The sequence below is a fragment of the Pan troglodytes genome, chromosome 2 (genome assembly GCF_028858775.2).
Source record: "Pan troglodytes isolate AG18354 chromosome 2, NHGRI_mPanTro3-v2.0_pri, whole genome shotgun sequence".
NCBI classification, from domain to species: domain Eukaryota; kingdom Metazoa; phylum Chordata; class Mammalia; order Primates; family Hominidae; genus Pan; species Pan troglodytes.
Window position 1 is genome coordinate 117,453,068 of NC_086015.1, and position 21,616 is coordinate 117,474,683.

At 42.2% G+C, this 21,616-nt stretch overlaps 1 protein-coding gene across 4 annotated transcripts in view; it reads right to left on the reverse strand.

The window, feature by feature from the left end:
- Nucleotides 1–392: 392 nt before the first annotated feature.
- Nucleotides 393–21,616, reverse strand: part of DRD3 (dopamine receptor D3) — a 71,600-nt gene continuing 50,376 nt past the window's right edge. For 3 of the 4 annotated variants that reach the window (XM_054680310.2, XM_054680311.2, XM_054680309.2), the window contains 4 exons: nucleotides 19,853–19,995; nucleotides 11,958–12,154; nucleotides 4,095–4,377; nucleotides 393–1,721 (listed from right to left, as the gene is read on the reverse strand). In XM_054680310.2, the coding sequence (XP_054536285.1) occupies nucleotides 1,525–1,721; nucleotides 4,095–4,377; nucleotides 11,958–12,154; nucleotides 19,853–19,995 (820 nt within the window). In that variant the 3' untranslated portion in view covers nucleotides 393–1,524. 4 annotated transcript variants of the gene reach the window in all.

The window sequence follows — 21,616 nt, forward strand, 5'->3', positions numbered from 1 at the left end:
GTAATAACACTTAGCTTAAAACACAAACACACTGGATAGCTGGACAAGAATATTTTCTTTCTTTATATACTTACTCTATATATTTTTTTCTATTTTTAAAACTATTTTTTGCTTTTCAAACTGCTTTGTTAAAAATTAAGACATGATCACACACATTAGCCTAGGCCTAAACCGGGTCAGGATCATCAATATCCCTGTCTCCCACCTCCACACCTTGTCCCATTAGAAGGTCTTCAAGGGCGATAACACGCAGGGAGCTGTCATCCCTTATAACAATGCCTTCTTCTGAAATACCTCCTGAAGGACCTGCCTGAGGCAGTTTTATGATTAACTTTTTTGAAATAAGTAGAAGCATACTCTAAAGTGGTGAAAAGTTTAGTATAGTAAATACATAAACCAGTAACATAGTCATTTATTATCAATATTAAGTAATATGTACTGTACACAATTGTATACTTTTACATGACTGGCAGCATCATTTTGTTTACACCAGCGTCACCACAAACATGTAAATAATGCATTGAGCTATGATGTTGCAACAGCTATGACATCATTAAGTGACAGAAATTCTTCAGCTCCATTATTATCTTATGAGACCACCGTTGTATATGTGGTCCACTGTTGCCCAAAATGTCATGATGTGGTCCACTATATTGGGTCCCTGTTAAGCAGAAATGGAGATGCCCTGGGTAGGAAAATTTGGTAGTGTTATGAAAAGCATATCTAAGGTATGTTCTGAACCATAAGTTTCAACAGTGAAACTACAATGGGATGTGTCATTCCGTCTTCAGAAAATATCCCCATCTTGAATGATTCTGGAATTTGAGACTCTGAGATTTTCTCTAGAGAGTAAAGGAATGGAATCAAAAAGCCTTCTTAGCTAAAGCTAAAATACAAGGGTAGCAAAGTTTGAAATGAAGCCCCCATCCCAATGTGGGACACTGTTTCTCTTGGTGTGAGAAATTCACCTCACCAAATGTAGCCCATCGGATTCTACAGAGAGGTAGAAGCACTGGCCTTGCCATTCACATTTCCAGATACAGTGAAGGAAAGAAATGACCAAGAGGAATGGGCCCGTAAAAGTACAAGGTTAGCCTGACAGTTAATTAGAGGTTTGAAGGAAGACAGACTGGCTGTTCTAGAAGGTGGTTTACTGGCTGATTTCAAGGACCCCTGCAAGTTGAGAATGATGAGATCTGTTCATTTTCCTTCAGTGTAATGAATCATGCCTCTGATGACAATTTTGTGTGAGTCATGTTTTATCAGCTTCTTTCTGAATTATTGCTTATCACTTGGAAGCTCCCCAGTCATTTGAAGATTGTCAGAATGAAGTCAGATTTTAGCTGGGGAGGTAGAATATTCTGTTTTGGAGGACACATCTGGTTATACCTGACAAGCAGGGACATCCTGGCTCCAGGAATCTTCTTCCTACTGCATGCCGGAGGACACTGCACAGTCTTTCTGAGTGGGCCAACAGCCTGGCAGCTAGAAATGGGTACAAAGAGTGTTCCCTCTTCTGCTCCCTCAGCAAGACAGGATCTTGAGGAAGGCTTTCCGGAACTCGATATTGAAGGTGGTATAGATCACAGGGTTGAGGGCGCTATTCACGTAGCCCAGCCATGTCGTGGCACTGTAAAGCTCTGGGGACACGTGGCATGTCTGGCAGTGGGTATTGAGAACATGGGTCAAGAAGAAGGGCAGCCAGCAGACAATGAAGGCCCCTAAGTTGCCAAATAAGAGAGAAACTGGGTAAGGGATTTGCTTACTCCTTTTGTTATAACATGAGAACGACTCACGGTTGTCTACTTTATGCCAGCCACTAAGCTGGAAGTTTTGCATACCCACTTACTTTTTTTTATAACAACCCTAGGCCGGGTGTGGTGGCTCACGCTTGTAATCTCAACACTTTGGGAGGCCGAGGCGGGTGGATCACCTGAGGTCAGGAGTACAAGACCAGTCTGGGCAACAAGGTGAAACCCTATGTCTACTAAAAATACAAAAATTAGCTGGGCGTGGTGGTGCGTGTCTATAATCCCAGCTACTCGGGAGGCTGGGGCAGGAGAGTTGCTTGAGCCGGGGAGGCAGAGGTTGTGGTGAGCCAAGATTGCGCCATTGCACTCCGGCCTGGGTGACAGAGTAAGACTCCGTCTCAAAAAAACAAAACAAAACAAAAAAAACCCAACCCTATGAAATAGGTGTGATTAGCCAAACTTTTTTAGGTGAGAAAACTGCATGCTAATGTCTTTCATTCACTTTGGCCTTTGTTACTAAATCAGTTTTCTAGTTGGGTCTCTAGGTAGTTCTTTACTAGTCTTTTTCTTTTTCAATTCAATTCAGACGTTTATTTAATACCTACCTATGCAAAACATGATCCTAGGCACTGATAGGTATGAAGACCTTAAAGATGTGACTGACATCGTTCCTGCTGTTGAGGAGATTACATCTAGGAGTTCTAGTAAACTCCCTGATACAGGAGAGAGTTGGGGTTTGTCAGTGACACTGAACAGGATGAACTGCCTTCACTAACTCTATCGCATACCTGTGATTTATTCATTTTTAATTTCTTTATTTAAATAAAGTTCAGGCTGGGCACAGTGGCTCACACCTGTAATCCCAGCAGTTTGGGAGGCCAAGGTGGGTGGATCACCTGAGGTCAGGAATTCAAGACCAGCCTGACTAACATGGCGAAACCTTGTCTTTACTAAAAATACAAAAATTAGCCGGGTGTGGTAGCGCATGCCTGCAATCTCAGCTACTTGGGAGGCTGAGGCAGGAGAATCACTTGAACCCAGGAGGCAGAGGTCGTAGTGAGCCAAGATCGTGCCATTGCACTCCAGCCTGGGTGACAGAGTAAGACTCTGTCTCAAAATAAATAAATAAATTTCATATTTTATGACTATAAAAATTACCCCTGATTCTGGCAGGGTGTGGTGGCTCACGTCTATAATGCCAGTGCTTTGGGAGGCTGAGATGGGAGGATTGCTTGATGCCATGAGTTTGAGACCAGCCTGGGCAACGTAATGAGACCCTGTCACTACAAAAAACAAATAAAAATTAAAAAAATTAGCTGGTCATGGGGGCATACGCCTGTAGTTCTAGCTACTCGGGAGGCTCAGGCAGGAGGATTGCTTGAGCCCAGGAGTTCAAGGCTGCAGTGAGCTATGATTGTGCCACTGCACTCCAGCCTAGGCAACAGAGTCAGAACATGTCTCAAAAAAACAAAAAACAAAAAATCTTGATTGTATGCATTATGGAAAGCTTGGTAAATACAGAGAAGTAGGAAAAAAGGAATAAGCACCCACCACTCAAAGACAATCACTTTTGATATATTGGTGAATTTCTTTCCAGTCTTTTTTACTCTGTATTTAAAATAATCTAGATTTTTTTTTCTTTTTTTTGAGATGGAGTCTTGCTCTGTCGCCCAGGCTGGAGTGCAGTGGCGCGATCTTGGCTCACTGCAAGCTCTGCCTCCCAGGTTCAGGCCATTCTCCTGCTTCAGCCTCCTGAGTAGCTGGGACTACAGGCGCCCACCACCACGCCTGGCTAATTTTTTGCATTTTTAGTAGAGACGGGTTTACCGTGTTAGCCAGGATGGTCTCGATCTCCTGACCTTGTGATCTGCCCACCTCGGCCTCCCAAAGTGCTGGAATTACAGGCTTGAGCCATCATGCCCGGCCTAAAGTAATCTAGATTTTATCATACCATATCACAATAGTGTTTTGCATTCTTATTTTTATCACTTAATATTTTAAATAACTAAGCATTTATTAAATATCCAATATGTACCAGACAGTTTTATTGAATCATTATCTTACTTATTGTTTGATTTATGTGTTGTAGCTCCATATAATGGACAGCGCAGTTAAGTGGCTTGTTCAGCTTCATAAATTTCAGCCTAGGTCTTTTGAATTTCCACCAGAGTTAGCATTTATACACAAATACTTTTCAATTATATTGTGAACATTTGATAAGTATTACTGTCATCAAATTTCCGATTTCTCTCAAATGTGGCTACCTTAGCATCTTCTACAAGCTCCACTTAACTTAACACAACCTAACCCAACCCAACACAGCTCAAGCCAACCCAAACTTACCAAGCACAATGGCCACCATCTGGGTTGCCTTCTTCTCCCGAAGTGGCACTCCCCGAGGCTGCAGGGGCCCCAGCTTCAAAGATGTCGATAATCTGCCATTGCTGAGTTTTCGAACTTCTAAGCTGAGCTTGGGTGCTATGGTAGGACTCAGGGAATTCCGAGTCTTCTCCTCTCTTTTCAACTCTCCTCCTCTTTCTTGGAAGCCTGGTCCACCCAAGGCAGTGTCCTGGCAGATGCTGTAGTAACGCTTCAGCTCCAGATGTGCCGGGTCAGGAGAGAGGGTCTGCAGGTGTGACAAGAGGGAATCTTGACATTTCTGGGGGTATTGTTTATCTTCTGAATGTTCCTGAAAGGGCCAGAGAATTCAAAGAAGGAAGACGGCAACACAGTTGTGGGAAACCTACAAAGGGAACATCTGAGGGAGTGGTGGGACCATGAGAAGTTAAGGGAAATGAAATTTGCTTTAGACTTTACAACTAAAAAGCACCCACCATATCATCAGAGTGAACAGGCAGCCTACAGAATGGGAGAAAATTTTTGCAATCTATCCATCTGACAAAGGTCTAATATCCAGAATCTACAAGAAACTTAAACAAATTTACAAGAAAATAACCCCATTAAAAAGTGGGCAAAGGATATGAATAGACACTTCTCAAAAGAAGACATTTATGCAGCCAACAAACATATAAAAGAAAGCTTGTCATCACTGGTCATTAGAGAAATGCAATCAAAATGACAATGAGATAACATCTCAGGCCAGTTAGAATGGCAATCATTAAAAAGTCTGGAAAACAACAGATGTTGGTGAGGATGAGAATAGGCACGCTTTTACACTGTTGGTGGGAGTGTAAATTAGTTCAACCATTGTGGAAGACAGTGTGGCGATTCCTCATGGATCTAGAACCAGAAATACCATTTGACCCAGCAATCCCATTACTGGGTATATATCCAAAAGATTATAAATCATTCTACTGTAAAGACACATACACATGTATGTTTACTGCAGCAATATTTACAATAGCAAAGACTTGGAACCAAGTGAAATGCCCATCAATGATAGACTGTATAAAGAAAATGTGGCACATATACACTATAGAATACTATGCAGCCATAAAAAAGAATGAGTTCATATCTTTTGCAGGGACATGGATGAAGCTGGAAACCATCATCCTCAGCAAACTAACATAGGAAGAGAAAACCAAACACCACATGTTCTCACTCATAAGTGGGAGCTGAACAGTGAGAACACATGGACAAAGGGAGGGGAACATCACACACCAGGGCCTGTCAAGGGATGGGGGGCAAGGGGAGGAAGAGCATTAGGACAAATACCTAATCCATGCAGAGCTTAAAACCTAGATGATAGGTTGATAGATTCAGCAAACCACAATGGCACATGTATACCTATGTAACAAACCTGCACGTTCAGCACACGTACCCCAGAACTTAAAGTAAAAAAAAAAAAAAAAAGCAGCACCCACCACATATAGAACATTTGATAATCACAACAACCTCTTGAGCAGGGTAGCACAGAATTGTAGTCTGGCCTTTTTGAGTTAGAATGACCTGGTGATACAGAGAAACACATTAAGTGACACCACTATGACATAAGCCCCGAAATGTGGAGTGTGGGAAACTCCACAAGACAAATGACTCAGTTTCTTCAACAAATAAATTTTAACAACAACAATGACAATACTTACCAGTTGCAAAATATGTGCCTTATTTGAATTTTGATTCAAACAAACCAACTGTAAAATAATTTACAAGACAATTGGGGAAATTTGAACATCAATTGGACATTTAATGATATTAGAAAACTATTAATTTTTTAGTGTGATGTGGTATTGTGGTTATGTGTCTTATAAAACAGTCCGTATTCTTTTTTTTTTTTGAGACAGACTTTCGCTCTTGTTGCCCAGGCTGGAGTGCAGTGGTGTGATCTCGGTTCACTGCAACCTCTGCCTCCCGGGTTCAAGAGATTCTCCTGCCTCAGCCTCCCAAGTAGCTGGGATTACAGGCATGTGCCACCACGCCTGGCTAATTTTGTATTTTTAGTAGAGATGGGTTTCTCCATGTTGGTCAGGCTGGTCGCAAACTCCTGACCTCATGTGATCTGCCCACCTTGGCCTCCCAAAGTGCTGGGATTACAGGCGTGAGCCACCGTGCCTGGCCAACAGTCTGTATTCTTTAGAGGATCTTGCAGAAATATTTTGGGTTGAAATAATACGGTGTTTAGTATTTGCTTCATAGCAATCCAGTGGGGATGTGTGAACGTAGGTGGGATTGTAGATGAAATAAGACTGACCACGAATTGATCACGACTGAGGCTGCCTGATGGCTACTGGGGGGTTGTTATATTTGTCTACTTTTTTATTTTTGAAAACTTCCATAATAGAAATTAAAAAAAAAAAAAAGAAAACCCAGGATTTTCTTCTCAGCTCTCTTACTTAGTAGATGTATCTTTAGGCAAGTTAATTTAATATCTCTGAGCTTCATTTGTAAAACAGAAAAGAAATAGGGAAAAATGGGTTTGGGATGAGTAGCCTCTGAGAATGGAAAACTGAAAAGAAATAGGGAAAAATGGGTTTGGGATGAGTAGCCTCTGAGAATGGAAAACTGAAAAGAAATAGGGAAAAATGGGTTTGGGATGAGTAGCCTCTGAGAATGGAAAACTGAAATATGTTAACTTTTCTGGTATGGAGGGGGAGATGTGTGTGTGCCCAACTTGAACTTCTTTTCATGTTTGAAGAATCAGACTATTGTGTCAGTCTTGAACAGGAGGCAGAACTCAACTCTTCAACTCCCATTACTGATGCCATAAAAGCCAGATATTCACTTCATACCTCCATTCCCATGCAGCTAGAGCTCAGGCACATGCACCAAGCCCAGTCAATTGCAGATTCACACCTGAGACTTTGAACTGGAACTTGTGAAGCAGGGAGACTTCAGAACTCCTCTAGTAGTGGTGGCATTCAATGTCCAGTGTGTTAGGTTTTCTAACTAGATTATTTCTTAGGCATGAATAGCATCTTTCTGAAGCTGTTCTTCAGCCTTCTCATTGAGCCTGTGAGCCACCTGACAGCTTTCCAGTAAATTTGTTTTCTACGTAAGTTAGTCAGTGTCAGCAACAAAAACCCCTCGCTTTGGTTTCTTTAGTTCAGGGAAGCAGTCTTCTAGATACACAGAACTGGCACATTGTACATACTCAGAATGAATGAATGAATGCAAGCGGTCTTCAAGACTATTTAGTGTTATTTATTTATTTATTTATTATTTTAAGTAGAAATGAGGTCTTGCTATGTTGGCCAGGCTGGTCTCAAATTCCTGGGCTCAAGTGATCCTCCTGTCTTGGCCTCCAAAAGTGTTGGGATTACAGGTATGAGCCAACATGCCCAGCCAATTTAAGTTTTTTAAATTTTTATTTATTTATTTATTCTTTAAGACAAAGTCTCACTCTGTCACCAGGCTGGAGTGAAGTGGCAGGATCTCGGCTCATTGCAACCTTTGCCTCCCAGGTTCAAGTGATTTTCCTGCCTCAGCCTCCTGAGTAGCTGGGATTACAGGCGCCCACCACCACACCTGGCTAATTTTTGTATTTTTAATAGTGATGGGGTTTCACTATTTTGGCCAGGCTGGTCTCGAACTCCTGACCCCAAGTGATCCACCTACATCAGCCTCCCAAAGTGCTGGGATTACAAGCATGAGCCACTGCACCTGGCCTAGAGTTTTTTTTAAAATGGTGCTCCACAGAGGTATTCTTAGGAATTCTAGAATAATATACATTTTTTTCTTGAAGATTTTAAAAATTCATATATAATAATTTTACATATTTGTGGGGCAAATGCAATATTTTGATACATGCATACAATGTGTAATGATCAAATCAGGCTAGTCATCACTTCAAACAATTATCATTTCTTTGTGTTGGGAGCATTTCAAATCTTTTCTTCTAGGTATTCTGAAATATATAAAAACTGCTGTTAAGCGTAGTCACCCTACTGTGCTATTAGACACTAGAACTTGTCCCTTCTATTTAATTGTATGTTTGTACCCATGAATCCACCTCTCTCTCTCGCCCCCTCCCCCATCTACTTCCTAGCCTCTGGTAACCATGAACCTACTCTCTATTTTCACAATAACCACTTTTTTAGCTTCCATATGTGATTGAGAACATGTGATATTTGTCTTACTATGTCTGGCTTATTTCACTTAACATGACATCAAGTTAAGAGAATACATATTTAACATTTTTTGGTTTTTAGTTTGATGGCATTTTCTAATAATTAGAATAAGCATATTTCATTTTATCTGAATGCCTATTTACAACAGAGATTATGGTGTGTTTTTTTTTTTTTTTTTTTTTTTTGTTGTTTGTTTGTTTTTGAGATGGAGTTTCCCTCTGTCGCCCAGGCTGGAGTGTAGTGGTGAAATCTCGGCTCACTGCAACATTCACTTCCTGGGTTCGAGTGATTCTTGTGCCTCAGCCTCCTGAGTAGCTGGGATTATAGGTGCATGCCACCATGCCTGGCTAATTTTTGTATTTTTTTAAGTAGAGATGGGGTTTCACCATATTGGTCAGGCTGGTCTCGAACTCCTGACCTGGTGATCTGCCCACCTTGGCCTCTCAAAGTGCTGGGATTACAGGCGTGAGCCACCACACGCGGCCCCAAGATTATGTTTACAATTAAACTGGCACCTACTGATCTTCTTAAAGTGACAATATTTGACTTCTAACGCATTATTTCTAAAACTAGGGGATGGGAAACAAATTCTTGGGATTGCCTAAGAAATCTCATTATTAGCTGGGTGCAGCCCAAGAGTTCAAGGCTGCCGTGAGCTGAGATCACACCACTGCACTCCAGCCTGGGGAACAGAGTGAGACTCTGTCTCAAAAACAAAAACAAAAACAAAAACAAAAAAATCTCATATTTGAAAATATTGATCTAGTATACCCTGTTTCCATTTTACAGATATGGAAATTCAGTCCTATAGTAGGAAAATGATTCTTCCAAGATTATATATTGGTGAGTGTATTTTTCAGCTCTGTCTGCAAAACCTGATCACTACTTCCATGACTGACATGAGGAAACACTGGATTCCTCTGGGTCTGGCTGGCAGAGCCCTCCACTCCCAGATGGCAGGACAGAACCTAATTCTCCACACTCTTGGAAATGCCAGTCTCTTGGCTGTCTGATCTCTCTTTTGTATTTAATATTTTTCCTCCTCTTGGCCTTGAAGCCTCCTTAGACCTTGGATCAGCCATAGGCAACTTTGAGCTGCATAGCTATTATCGTTTAAAATGATTATCTCCAATTACCACACCAGGCCTGTGTAAAAAGTCATTAACTATACCGAGATTGAACAAAGCTCAGACCTTAATTATTACAAATTTTTGAAGTTTTATTTCTAATGTGGAATTCAGAGAGGAATACTGTTCTCATATCTAACACCTCCAGACTCCATTCTGCACTCTGCTAGCTGGGCGAGGCAGGCCTGGCTTGAATTGGAAGAACAAGGCTAATGGTGACCATGAAGTTGTCTTGGTTTTTCCCACATTCAGTGGTAAATATGGCACTTGAAATTTTCCTTTCTCTGCCTGGTTTTTGCTCTGTCCATGTGTGTTCCCTTGACGTCTGTTTCCTCTAATGCAGGTGGCCTTGGATGGCATTGTCACACCGTGTGCAAGAGTCATTGGCTCCAGTCACTAAGGTCAAGTCCAATAGTCATATGCTTTCTCAATATCTTCTGATGAATTCTATTCTGAAGCTTAAATTAGGAAGAATTTCAGATCTTGTCTTATAGATATATGTGTGGGAATCAGGGTAAGGTTTCATTCTGGGGTGAGAGTAGAATCAAGATAAGCCAGTATTGTGGGAAAAGGTCTCTTATTCTTTCTCTATGATCAGACATGGCCCACTTACCATTTTTCCTGTGGCATGTGATGGAAATCAGGCCCTTACTGACAACTGCTGAATGGGGTGCAGGTGCAGACAAGAAGACTGGGCAGGGGGTGTAGAAGAAGGAACAGTTAGTTGTGGGTCTAGCCATGTCATTGGTAGCCATGGGACATGATAATATTTTGAATGCAATACTTTCATATCCTCAGCCTTGGGTCTTGATCTCCTCTTTCATGGGGATTAATAGTCTTGTTTCACTCAAGCCTTGGGACTTCAACTTAAGAGTCTGACCTTCATTCATACTTTTGACATCATCAAAGACCTTAACAGGTCATCAGAGATAATGTAGGTCATCAGGCTGGGCACTTATGCCTGTAATCCCAGCACTTGGAGAGGTTGAGGTGGGCAGATCATTTGAGGCCAGGCATTATAGACCAGCCTAGCCAACAAGGAAAAACCCTGTCTCTACTAAAAATACAAAAATTAGCCAGATGTGTTGGTGGGCACCTGTAATCCCAGCTATTCGGGAGGCAGAGGCACGAGAATCGTTTGAACCCAGGAGGTACAGGCTGCAGTGAGCTGAGATCATGTCACTGCACTCCAGTCTGGGTGACAGAGTGAGACTCTGTCTCAAAAAAAAAAAAAAAAAAAAAGATTATCTAGGTCATCAAAGATTAATCTAGACACCCAAATTGGATCTGTCTTCAAGATCAAACTCAATTCTTACTCTGTCTATGGAGCCCTTTCCTGAGTGTATTAGCCTGTTTTCATGCTGCTAATAAAGACATACCTGAGACTGGGTAATTTATAAAGAAAAAGAAGTTTAATGGATTCACAGTTCCATGTGGCTGGGGAGGCCTCACAATCATGGTGGAAGGTGAAAGGCATGTCTTACATGGCAGCAGACAAGAGAAAATTTGTGCAGGGAAACTCCCCTTCATAAAACCATCAGATCTCGTGAGACTTATTCACTATCATGAGAACAGCAAGGGAAAGACCCACCCCCATCATTCAGTTACCTCCCACTGGGTCCCTCCCATGACACTTGGGAATTGTGGGAGCTACAATTCAAGATGAGATTTGGGTGGGGACACAGCCAAACCATATCACTGAGCATATTGGGTTTTCTCTTCTATAACCTCCAGAGCACTTCATAATTGAGTGCTTAATTGTCTTCACCTCACATTTGGCAAACATCCTATTCAGCTCTGGGATCTTCATTAACATTGAGTGGAGGGGTGCTTTATTTGCTTGTCTAGATTCTAAGCTCCATGAAGGCAGATGCTGTTTAATGTTACCACTGTCCCTTCCCTAGTAGATTTCAAGTGATCGGTATATATCCATTCATGCTTCAAGTACATCGTGGGAAAACTACTAAGTGCCAGGCAATGGGGTAAGGAGAAATTAAAGCCCTAGCAATTAGAAGATCATTGCAGAGGCAATGACATTTCTTTTCAGAGCCTAGAAAGATCCAATAAAATGCTTTATCAGCACCCTATCCCACCAGCTTGTCAGTTCCTTGACACACAGACAGATCCAGTAAGGAAAAAAGGCTTTGATGGACCCCAGTGATTCTTGGCATGAGTGGTTTAGACAAAAAGTCAGTTCTGGGAACCCACCAGCAGAGCAAGGTACAACTGCTGCACTTAAACTTCAAAACCTGTGGGACATCTGAGCTGCTGCCCATTTGGGGAAAATGAAAGACTTTGAAGGGAAGCAGAACAAGCCCAGGAGCTATCCAATCACTTTGCCAGGTAAGGCAGGCTCTAGAGGCAACTATCAATGTTTTCTTGAGATTGGATTTCCTACCTTCAAAGCGCAGCCAATATTAGCAGATTCCAAAGTGGGTGTCAGATTTGTGTCTCCAATTTAGCTAAACGGCAAAATCATGCACTGCTGGACACAGGCTGGGAAGTCAGGAGATTGGGTGTTGTCTTCCCTCTACCCCCTCCAGGGTACTTACTTGTTGGGGGAAGCCAGGCCTGACACTGTTGCACTGACTGTTCTGTCGAGTGAGGATCCTTTTCCGTCTCCTTTGTTTCAGCACCACGTAGATTCTGGCATAGACAAGGACAGTCACTCCAAAGGGCAGGTAGAAGGACACCACTGAAGAGTAGATGACAAAATCAGGGTTGGAGATGGAGCAGACAGTGGGGTCCCCTGTGGATGAGAAGGGGGAAGGTAAAGCAGTTAGCAAGTATCATAACTCAGTAAGGAGCATAAAACACGGCTCCATGTCACATGTGGTGCCTGCACTTTCTGCTGCACAGGGGGTGGGAAGGATGCAGTCTCAGATACGTATACTGTCAGGTCCTTGAGGGTAGAAGGTCTAATTCATCTTTGAGTTTCTTACAGCTTGCTTAAAATAAAAAGTTACCAACAATCATACGCCAGACACTGGGGCTACAAAGATGAATGAGACACCATGTCTTCTCTCAAGGGAGCAAACAGTCTAGATAGACAGATGATCCCTTTCATAGGATGTCACAAGTGTCACACAGAGACATGCAGCCTGGGAGGCTGGGGAGAGCATTACAGGGCAACAGGGCAGAGGCTCCCAGGAGGGATGCAGCCCTCAGAAAAGGGCCTGCTGGTGCGGAGGCATTGGAGAATTGTTTGAATGCAATGAAAGGAAGAAGCCTTATTTGCTGAGAATGCCAGTTCTCCAATTTTGAATCTGGGATGGAGGGCAGATGGCGGCTGAATACAAGACAGAGATTTGATTTTTCAGGGAATCCCAGCACTTGTCAGAGGTGGGATGGGAAAAAGGCAGGTAATGATATTGTGACATGGAGAATGTGCACTTAGAAGGGTCCTTGTCCCTGCTTTATATCCTGAAATGTTCCTGCCATTTCTCCTTGGGAGGTCCCTCTACCTTTGCCTTCCTCATAGCAGATGCTGAGATTCCTCCAAGGCCCAAGATGGGCCTGAAACGTGCCCCATCTTGAAAAAGAAAAGAAAAGCAAACTAATATCTGCCAGGCGATGAGCCAAGAGCTTTGTACCCCTTATCCCACCTAATAATTATGGCAACATTATATGAGACAGGTGCCATTATTACTGTCTCTCTTTTCAGATGAGCAGATTAAAGCTTAGAGAGGTTCAGTAAGTAGCCCAAGGCTGCACCTGAAAAATATGTTCTTGCAGCCAGTTTTATGCCCAAGCCAATGTTCTTTCTATAATTTTAACTCCCCATCCCTCTTTACCATTGTAACATGGAACATCTGTGCTTCATCCAGCACTGTGAGCAACAACTGTTGGTACACCCGGCCAGTCTTCATAAAGGGTTGGGGATTCTCCAACCTCAAAGTTGGCCTTGGAAGATGAAGCCTCAGGTGTGGGCTGGTGGGGAGAGGGCAGTGGCCATGTAGGACCCTTATTCTGCTTCTTGGTCTTCTGAGGTAGGTGGAAGCCAGAGAGCCTTCAGTGTGAGATTCAGGTCTGCTATTTATTAACTGTGTGATCTTGGACACGTTTAATTAATTAATTAATTAATTTATTTATTTTTTGAGACGGAATTTTGCCCTTGTTGCCCAGGCTGGAATCCAATGGCTCGATCTCGGCTCACCGCAACCTCCATCTCCCAGGTTCAAGCGATTCTCCTGCCTCAGCCTCCCAAGTAGCTGGGATTACAGGCATGGGCTGCCATGCCCAGCTAATTTTTTTGTATTTTTAGTAGAGAAGGGGTTTCTCCATGATGGTCAGGCTGGTCTCAAACTCCTCACCTCAGGTGATCCACCCTCCTTGGCCTCCCAAAGTGCTGGGATTACAGGCGTGAACCACTGCACCCAGCTGACACATTTCTTAAATATGCAAAGCTTCAGTTTTATTATCTGTTAAAAGAAAAAGCCTAGAAATATTGTATAGTAGTTGTGAGAATTAATGAGAATAAATGGTAGCTATTCTTAATATTTATTTATTTATTATTTATTATTTCTCTCCCCTGGGCTTTTTGAACTGAAAGGGAAGGTAACATCTGAAATGGGAATTTGGAGACAGACTTATAGGGAGCAATATTTGTGGGAGAAGGAAGGAAATAACAGCTAAGAACTAAAATGAAAAGAGTGTGCTCAGTGACCAGTGATGCATTTTACTGACATCTTTGCCACTAGAATCTTTACAAGCTACTCCTAAATTCTCTGGTTCTCTGAAGAGGAGGTAAAATTCAGGTAAATTTCATGTTGTTTCACCAAAGCCTATGTCATCATCCTTTAGAAAATGGCTTATAGGGGCCAGGCACGGTGGCTCACGCCTGTAATCCCAGCACTTTGAGAGGCTGAGGCAGGTGGATCACAAGGTCAGGAGTTCAAGACGAGCCTGACCAACATGGTGAAACCACGTCTCTACTAAAAATACAAAAGTTAGCCGGTGTGCTAGCACACACCTGTAATCCCAGCTACTCAGGAGGCTGAGGCAGGAGAACCGCTTGAACCCAGGAGGCAGAGTTGCAGTGAGCTGAGATCGCACCATTGCACTCCAGCCTGGCGATAGAGCGAGACTCTGCCTCAAAAAAAAAAGAAAAGAAAAGAAAAGAAAATGGCTCATAGGCTCCGTATAGTTCACCAAATTGGCATCTGCTGGTATTTGGGGGTGATGGAGTTGGGGAGAGGGATAGGGTGGCAGTGCGTGGTCTTTCAGAATCTCTAGGGAGCCACGTTGGTGGTGATCTGCTCCTTCTCTGAAGTCAGCTTTTCTGTTGTCAGCGTCTGACTATGGTTTTAAACCCTGCCTGTGATAAGGAGGCGTTTCACATGTCTCACATGTGAGAAGAGGCCAGTGGGGTGGCACTGCCCATCTTGTTGCCATCCTTGGTGTCCCGGATATTCCCTGTTGGTCCCTCCACCTAACTTTCTACCTTTTCCTACCCACTCTGGGTTCTGGGAGGCTGACCTCTAAATTTTATATATGAGCTACTTCTTTTAAAAAGTCAGGGTCAGATAGGGGTATGGTATGCTTCTATTTGTGTAATAATGAATACACATACACATACATAAACATATTTGTGTATGGACATGCACACGGTTGCAAGCATTATCTTGCAAGAATATTAATGTTTGTTTCTAGGGAGGGAGATGGGAGAATATAGTAATCTGGGGTAGAAGGGAGACCTACATATAAGTATGTATGTATCTCATGGACACCTTATGAATGTTTTATGTGCAAGCATTTATTTCTCCATTAAAAATATTGAAAGAGAGAGTTGAGAGGGCATATAGCTATTTCAGGGTCCCTAGTCAACGAAGGCTCTCACATATAATCACAGAACCTGCATTGCCATCTCTTCCTTCCTCCCCTATCTAAGCAAACAGCTTCCCTTCCTTAGATCAAGCATTGCAGCCTCTTCCAGAATGTCCCCATTGCAGGCAGAGTGACACTGGAGGTGGGTGGCCAATGAGTAGGGCCTGCCCCAGCCCCCAGCAGGCCTGGCCCTGGGTGTGTGTCCTGTTGGCAGGGCACAGTGATGCGCCACACAGCAGCAGTTCTGAAACCTTCTCTGCTGTGTACCAAAGAGGTAAGGAAGGCTGTAATGCCCCCTAGAAGCTGACACTTCCCCAGGAGATGAGGTGCCTTGTTTTGATGATTTAACTGCAAGACTGTTGTTTTGTTAGCACAATAGTTATTGAGCAAGTGCATAAATAATAAATAAATGAGCAAAATGTACAAATGAGCATTTTATATAAACACATGAGCACTCACTGACCAGAGGATAATGGAGAAGGCCTGTGCCGGGGGAGGGTAGGTTACTCCTCCTCTGAGATTGGAGATGCTTATCCCAACTAATCTCAACATTTCAGGAAGAAAGGATGATGATGAAGAGTCATCTATTTACTCATTCTACAAATTTTGTGGAGTACGTACTATGTTTAAAGCACTGTGCTGGGTGAAATAGGCAAAGGCATCTATGAGGCTTTTGCAGGCTGTCTTGGGAAACTGAGATCCACCATGATGTGAACAGCTTGGCTCAGAGCAGGTTTACTTGAAAGATTCATGAACTTCAAATTCATTGATGGATTTGACCCCAACTTGATTCCAAAGACATGCGGTGCCAATGAATCTGATTTTAGGATGGGCCTGTTATTCTTTTAATTTTGTGCTTCTACTATTCTCTTAACTTTTTGTGCAACTAAGCTCCCCCTCCCCCAACCTAGCTCCAGTGCTCTGAAAACTAGGTGAGATGTTCAATTGATGAAATCAAATAAATAGCACTCCTCCATTTCCTTCTTTCAAAGGAAAATCAAGCCAGCTGATACAGTTTTCTTAACTTTAAGTTTCTCCTCCCTTGAAGATTTCTTAAACCCTTATCATCAGCTTATTCACTCTTTGCTTATTCATTCTAGATTTTTAAAAATAACACAATAGCTTTCTGATTTAGTAGGAATTTAAATACTAGTTATTTTTCTTATCTATGCAGTGAAAGGGTTGGGCTGCTCAATCAGGGATCTTCAGAGTTTCCTTTGGCACCAGCACACCATGCTCTGCTGTATCAGGGTCTGTTGATGATGTGATATTTGCCTAGACTGCTGGGCCTCTGCTGGGAGTTAAGGCAACCCTGGCCAGCCAGGCCCCCGCCTCGAACTCTCTCACCCAAAACCCTGCCTCATATTGACCTTTCATCTGAGAACAGGAGCAACTCCAAGTTGGAAGAGACTGAAGTTCAACTTTTCTGTATCTTATGTTCTCTAATAATTCACAATTGCGTGTGGCAGCCTATGGCATTAAAAGAAGAGCTCTGCCAGAAAGTTCTTTTTTTGTGTTGCACTTATTAGTGAAAGTCCAGCTGCTTCCAATATCAGGTGTTATTGGCAGGATCCTGCCCTCTCCCCCTTGATTTTCCACAGAAGGAGTAGAAAAAATGACTGAGAAGAGTCCTTTATATTGGGCTTTCAAATGAAGTTGGGAACTTCCTTATAGATGAGAGAATTGCTGCAGGAACCCACATCTATCAAGATAATGAAGCTGTACAGTGAAGGTCAGCTTGAGACAGAGGAGGACAGCTGGGCCTGAGCTTCACTTACTAAGTCCCCTAACTGTGTTCTAGGAAGGGGCGACTGATCTCTAAAACCATCAGCAGAACTCTTACGACTGCAGATGTATAGTTACATTTTGATGTATAAACTTTTCCAATAAATAATAACAACCATAACACCAGCTAATATCTACTGAGCTCTTACAGTGGAACCTGACACTTTAACACAATATATGAATAATTGGAAGGCTTGCTAGAGTGCTATTAATAAACTTAAATGTAAAAGACAGAGCGATTGTGAGAGACGAGAGAGAAGTGAGAGCGCACATACTAAGTCACAGGCCTTTTCTGCCTTCTCAATTCTATACTTAAAAATCCTTTTGGAAAAAACTTCCCTGAATTTTGTTTCTGGAACAATAATGATCTCACTGGGGGCAACAACACTGCAAATTCATCATTCTTCTTCACTCTGGGTGTCGACATTAACCGAGAACTCAGTCTAATGTCAGCTTTTGAGATTGTTTCAACTGTTTCCAGGGTGGTGTGTCTGTGAGAGTGAATAAGACCGCCTCCACCAAGAATGAGTCAGGGGAACCACAGTCAGCTCGGCAGATGTTGGCAGGGATTTGCTGTTGGCTAGCGGGTAAGCAGTGCCTTGGTCTAGCAGTGGTGAGTTTCCCACACTAGAATTTCCAACTAAGAATGCATTTTCATATAGAAACAAGGTTACAGAAGGTGACTTAGTTATCAGACTAACTCATAAAGCACATTTAGCATTCACGAAAAATGATATTTTAGCGCCACAGAGTCAGCCTCTATAGCTGTGTTAAGGGATGTTGCTTTGTACTGGGCAATGTGTGCATGTTTGTGTGTATAAAGTGTCATTCAGTTAAAATAACAAAGTAATGAATGGTAAACAGTAATGCAAAGATAACATCACCATATTTTGAGAATAGCCTGGGTTGAACAGGCAAATATTTGTTGATAAGTTGGCTAGTTACCTTTACTGTGGCAGAGAAACAAGCCAGCCTTGAGTAGGCGGTACGTGCTTGGCATATTTACATATGTTATCCCAATTTAATCCTCATTTAATGGCAAAAATCTCTCTGAAGTTGGAGTGGAGTTATATGTAGTCTTAGATTCTAAAGTCAATAAATAAAGTGAAAATTATATAGACTCCAAATTTGCCTTGAAAATCTGAATCACATATAAAGATATACATGGTTTTATTATAACCCTGCAGAGTAATAAGTTGTATGGTACATATAGTAATATATCATATATTGTAGAGTTCCTATGGAACATATAATTTTAGAGATAAAATTGCTGGGCTCATTTGTAGGGGGTCATATATACAAATAAATATTAAAAATGTCTTAACTAAATATGTAGATCAAGTTTACATATTTTAATTCACTCAAGTGTATGCTCCACTGTAATTTTATCCCACATTTACCAATGAGGAACTCAGAGAAGTTAAGTAACTTGTTTAAGGAGAGACAGCTAGTAAGTCTGGACTTTGATTTGGAGTTTGGACTTAGATTTTACTTACTCCAGAGCCTATACCTATCTTCCAAAATATATTTTGACTTCTAAATCATTGTCCAGCAAATGACACTTGGAAGATTACTTAAAGTTAGAATTTGCCTGTATTTATATGTAATATGTTACATATAATATCTGCATACACACAAGCACATGGCTATGTGACTAGTACATATATACTAGACATTTACAAACCTGGAATATAGGCATTGAATGAATCAATTCAAATGGACAAAATAAGAAATCCAGATGACCACTGGAACACTAATCAAGCAGTTTCTCCTTAGCACGCAGTGTATATTGTCAATACCCATCATGTTACTATGTGGGTTAATACCTTTCATTCGACACGTTAAATTACTGAGGCTGGCCGAACGCGGTGGCTCACACTTGTAATCCCAGCATTTTGGGAGGCTGAGGCGGGCTGATCACTTGAGGTCAGGAGTTTGAGACCAGCCTGGCCAACAGGGTAAAATACAAAATTAGTGGGGCGTGATGGTGGGTGCCTGTAATCCCAGCTACTTGGGAGTCTGAGGCAGGAGAATTGCTTGAACCCAGGAGGCAGAAGTTGCAGTGAGCCTAGATTGTGCCATTGGACTCCAGCCTGGGTGACAGAACGAGACTTGGTCTCAAAAACAAAAAAAAAAGAAAAAGAAAAAGAAAAAAAACTAGTGACGCTAAAAGATGGACATGGTACAAACACAGAAGGCACTGATTCATCTGAGGTATTGGTGTCATGCTTAAAATCCCGAGCATTTCAGACATATACATTGTCCATCCATCCATCCACCCAGGAGATGTACCATGTGCCAACCATCATACCCAGAATTTTTATATTAAAAATAGAAAATATACTCTCCAGGAATTTGGGAATCTATACTGGTTAGTTCTGAAGAATTGGAAATTATTCTTATTGAGTAAAAAGTTAGAAGTATATATCCTACTATAAGACTTTTACAATGTGTTATTTTGCATTGTAGGTCTGTTATGAATTGTTATCTTTTTATTAGCAAACCTTGCCTGAATTATTAATATATATCTTGGTTTTTTTAACTGGTACATTTCTGCAAATGAATACAATGACATTTCTTTCAAAATAAAGATGAGCCAGACTTTTCATTAATTGGGGCAGAACTTTACCCCCTGTGCCAATAATTGATGAGGTTTTGCTTTATATTTTATTTATAACCCACAAAGGCCAAAGCTTTGCATTCTGTGGCATTCTCATTTAATTGCAAAGTACACTGACCGGGGGTCAGAAATTTCAGGGCTGAGCACAACTCACAGCCAGTCATTCAGCTGTGCTGTGAATCACATGGATGCTAGAAGTGAAGCCATCACTGTTACCTGTGGTATTAAAGCCAAACAGAAGAGGGCAGGACACAGCAAAGGCCAGTACCCAGACGGCCGTGATCATGAGGGCCACGCGCCGACAGGAGCTCTGTCCCGTGCCATGCTGGTAGTGAACGGGCATGACCACTGCAGTGTACCTGAAAAAGCAAGGGGAGAGGGGATAGGCATGGTGAGATGGAATGGGGTACTTTTCTTTCTGTGTTGTTGTTGTTGTTGTTTTTGGAGACAGGGTCTCACTCTGTCACCCAGGCAGAAGTGCAGTGGCATGATTACTGTTCACTGCAGTTCAACTCCTGGAATCAGATCCTCCTACCTCAGCTTCCTGAGTATCTAGGATTATATGCCTGTGCCGCCACCACGCCTGCCTAATTATTTTATTTTTTTGTGGAGATGGGGTCTTACTTTGGTGCCCAGGCTAGTCTCAAAGTCTTGGGCTCAAGCAACTCTCTGGCTTCAAGCAAGTCTCTGGCCTCAGCCTCCCAAAGTGTTGGGATTACAGGCGTGAGCCACCAAGTCCAGTGAGGGGAACTTTTCAAAAGACCAGATGAAAGAAGTTCGTAGAGAAATAATCAGGTTGATACATATGGCATGAGAAATATAATTTAGTTAGAGGAAGAGAGAAAAGCAGAAAGGTCAAAAATAGCAGAAAGGTTGAGATAAGATGAATGAAGAACTTACTGAGGGAGATGAACTCAGAAGGGGAAGAATAAAAAAGTTAACACAGGATCACTGGATTGCTGGAGAGCTTCTTTATCGGTTCTACCTGATCGCCCAGCATAACCGGCCTTACTGTCACACACCCTTCACTCTGAACACTCTGGGTGCTGGTCGGTGTGCCTTTACCGTCTCCTGCAGGTTTTCAGACAATGATAGAACATACCTAAAGAGGATATTTACCTCCTGCTTGTATCCTAATATAAATTATAACCTTCATTGTGACAGCTCCTCTAAGTAGTAGATGTTTTAAAAATAGAAATGAGGAATGTCCAGTGAAGGCTTATTTTAAAATCCAGTTTTCATTCTTTTACATAACCAAAGCCCAGTTCCTTACTATTATTGGACATCGTTGTGTTTTTTTTGTGACAATTCTTCACCAGCATTTCCAGCTGCCCGTAGGACTTAGCTGGACAAATGTTCCACAGTCAACTCAAACTCAAGATGTCTAAAACTGATCTCCCCAACTCCCCAAACCTCTCAATCTGGTTTCACTTACTGCCTTTCTTGAAGACACCCAGACCCAGTACTTAGACCTTTTGACTCTCCCTGGACCCTTTCATATAAGTTGCTTGCTTGCTTATTTATTTATTTATTTTGAGATGGAATCTCATTCTGTCGCCCAGGTTGGAGTGCAGTGGCGCGATCTCAACTCACTGCAACCTCTGTCTCCCGGGTTCAAGCAATTCTCCTGCCTCAGCCTCCCGAGTAGCTGGGACTACAGGCGCCTGCCAACATGCCTGGCTAATTTTTTGTATTTTAGCAGAGATGGGGTTTCACCATGTTGCCCAGGCTGGTCTCGAACTCCTGAACTCAGGCAATCCACCCTCCTCGGCCTCCCAAAGTGCTAGGATTATAGGTGTGAGGCATTGTGCTCAGCCTTGGTCATTTATTCATTTAATCTTTATTCAATATTTATTGAGTCCCAACTATACGCCAGGCCTCATTCCAGGTATTCAGAGGTGTGCAAAAGGCACATTGTCCCTGTTCTCTTTGAGCTTAGAGTTAAGTGGAGTGAATGAACAATAAAAAAGGAAACAAATA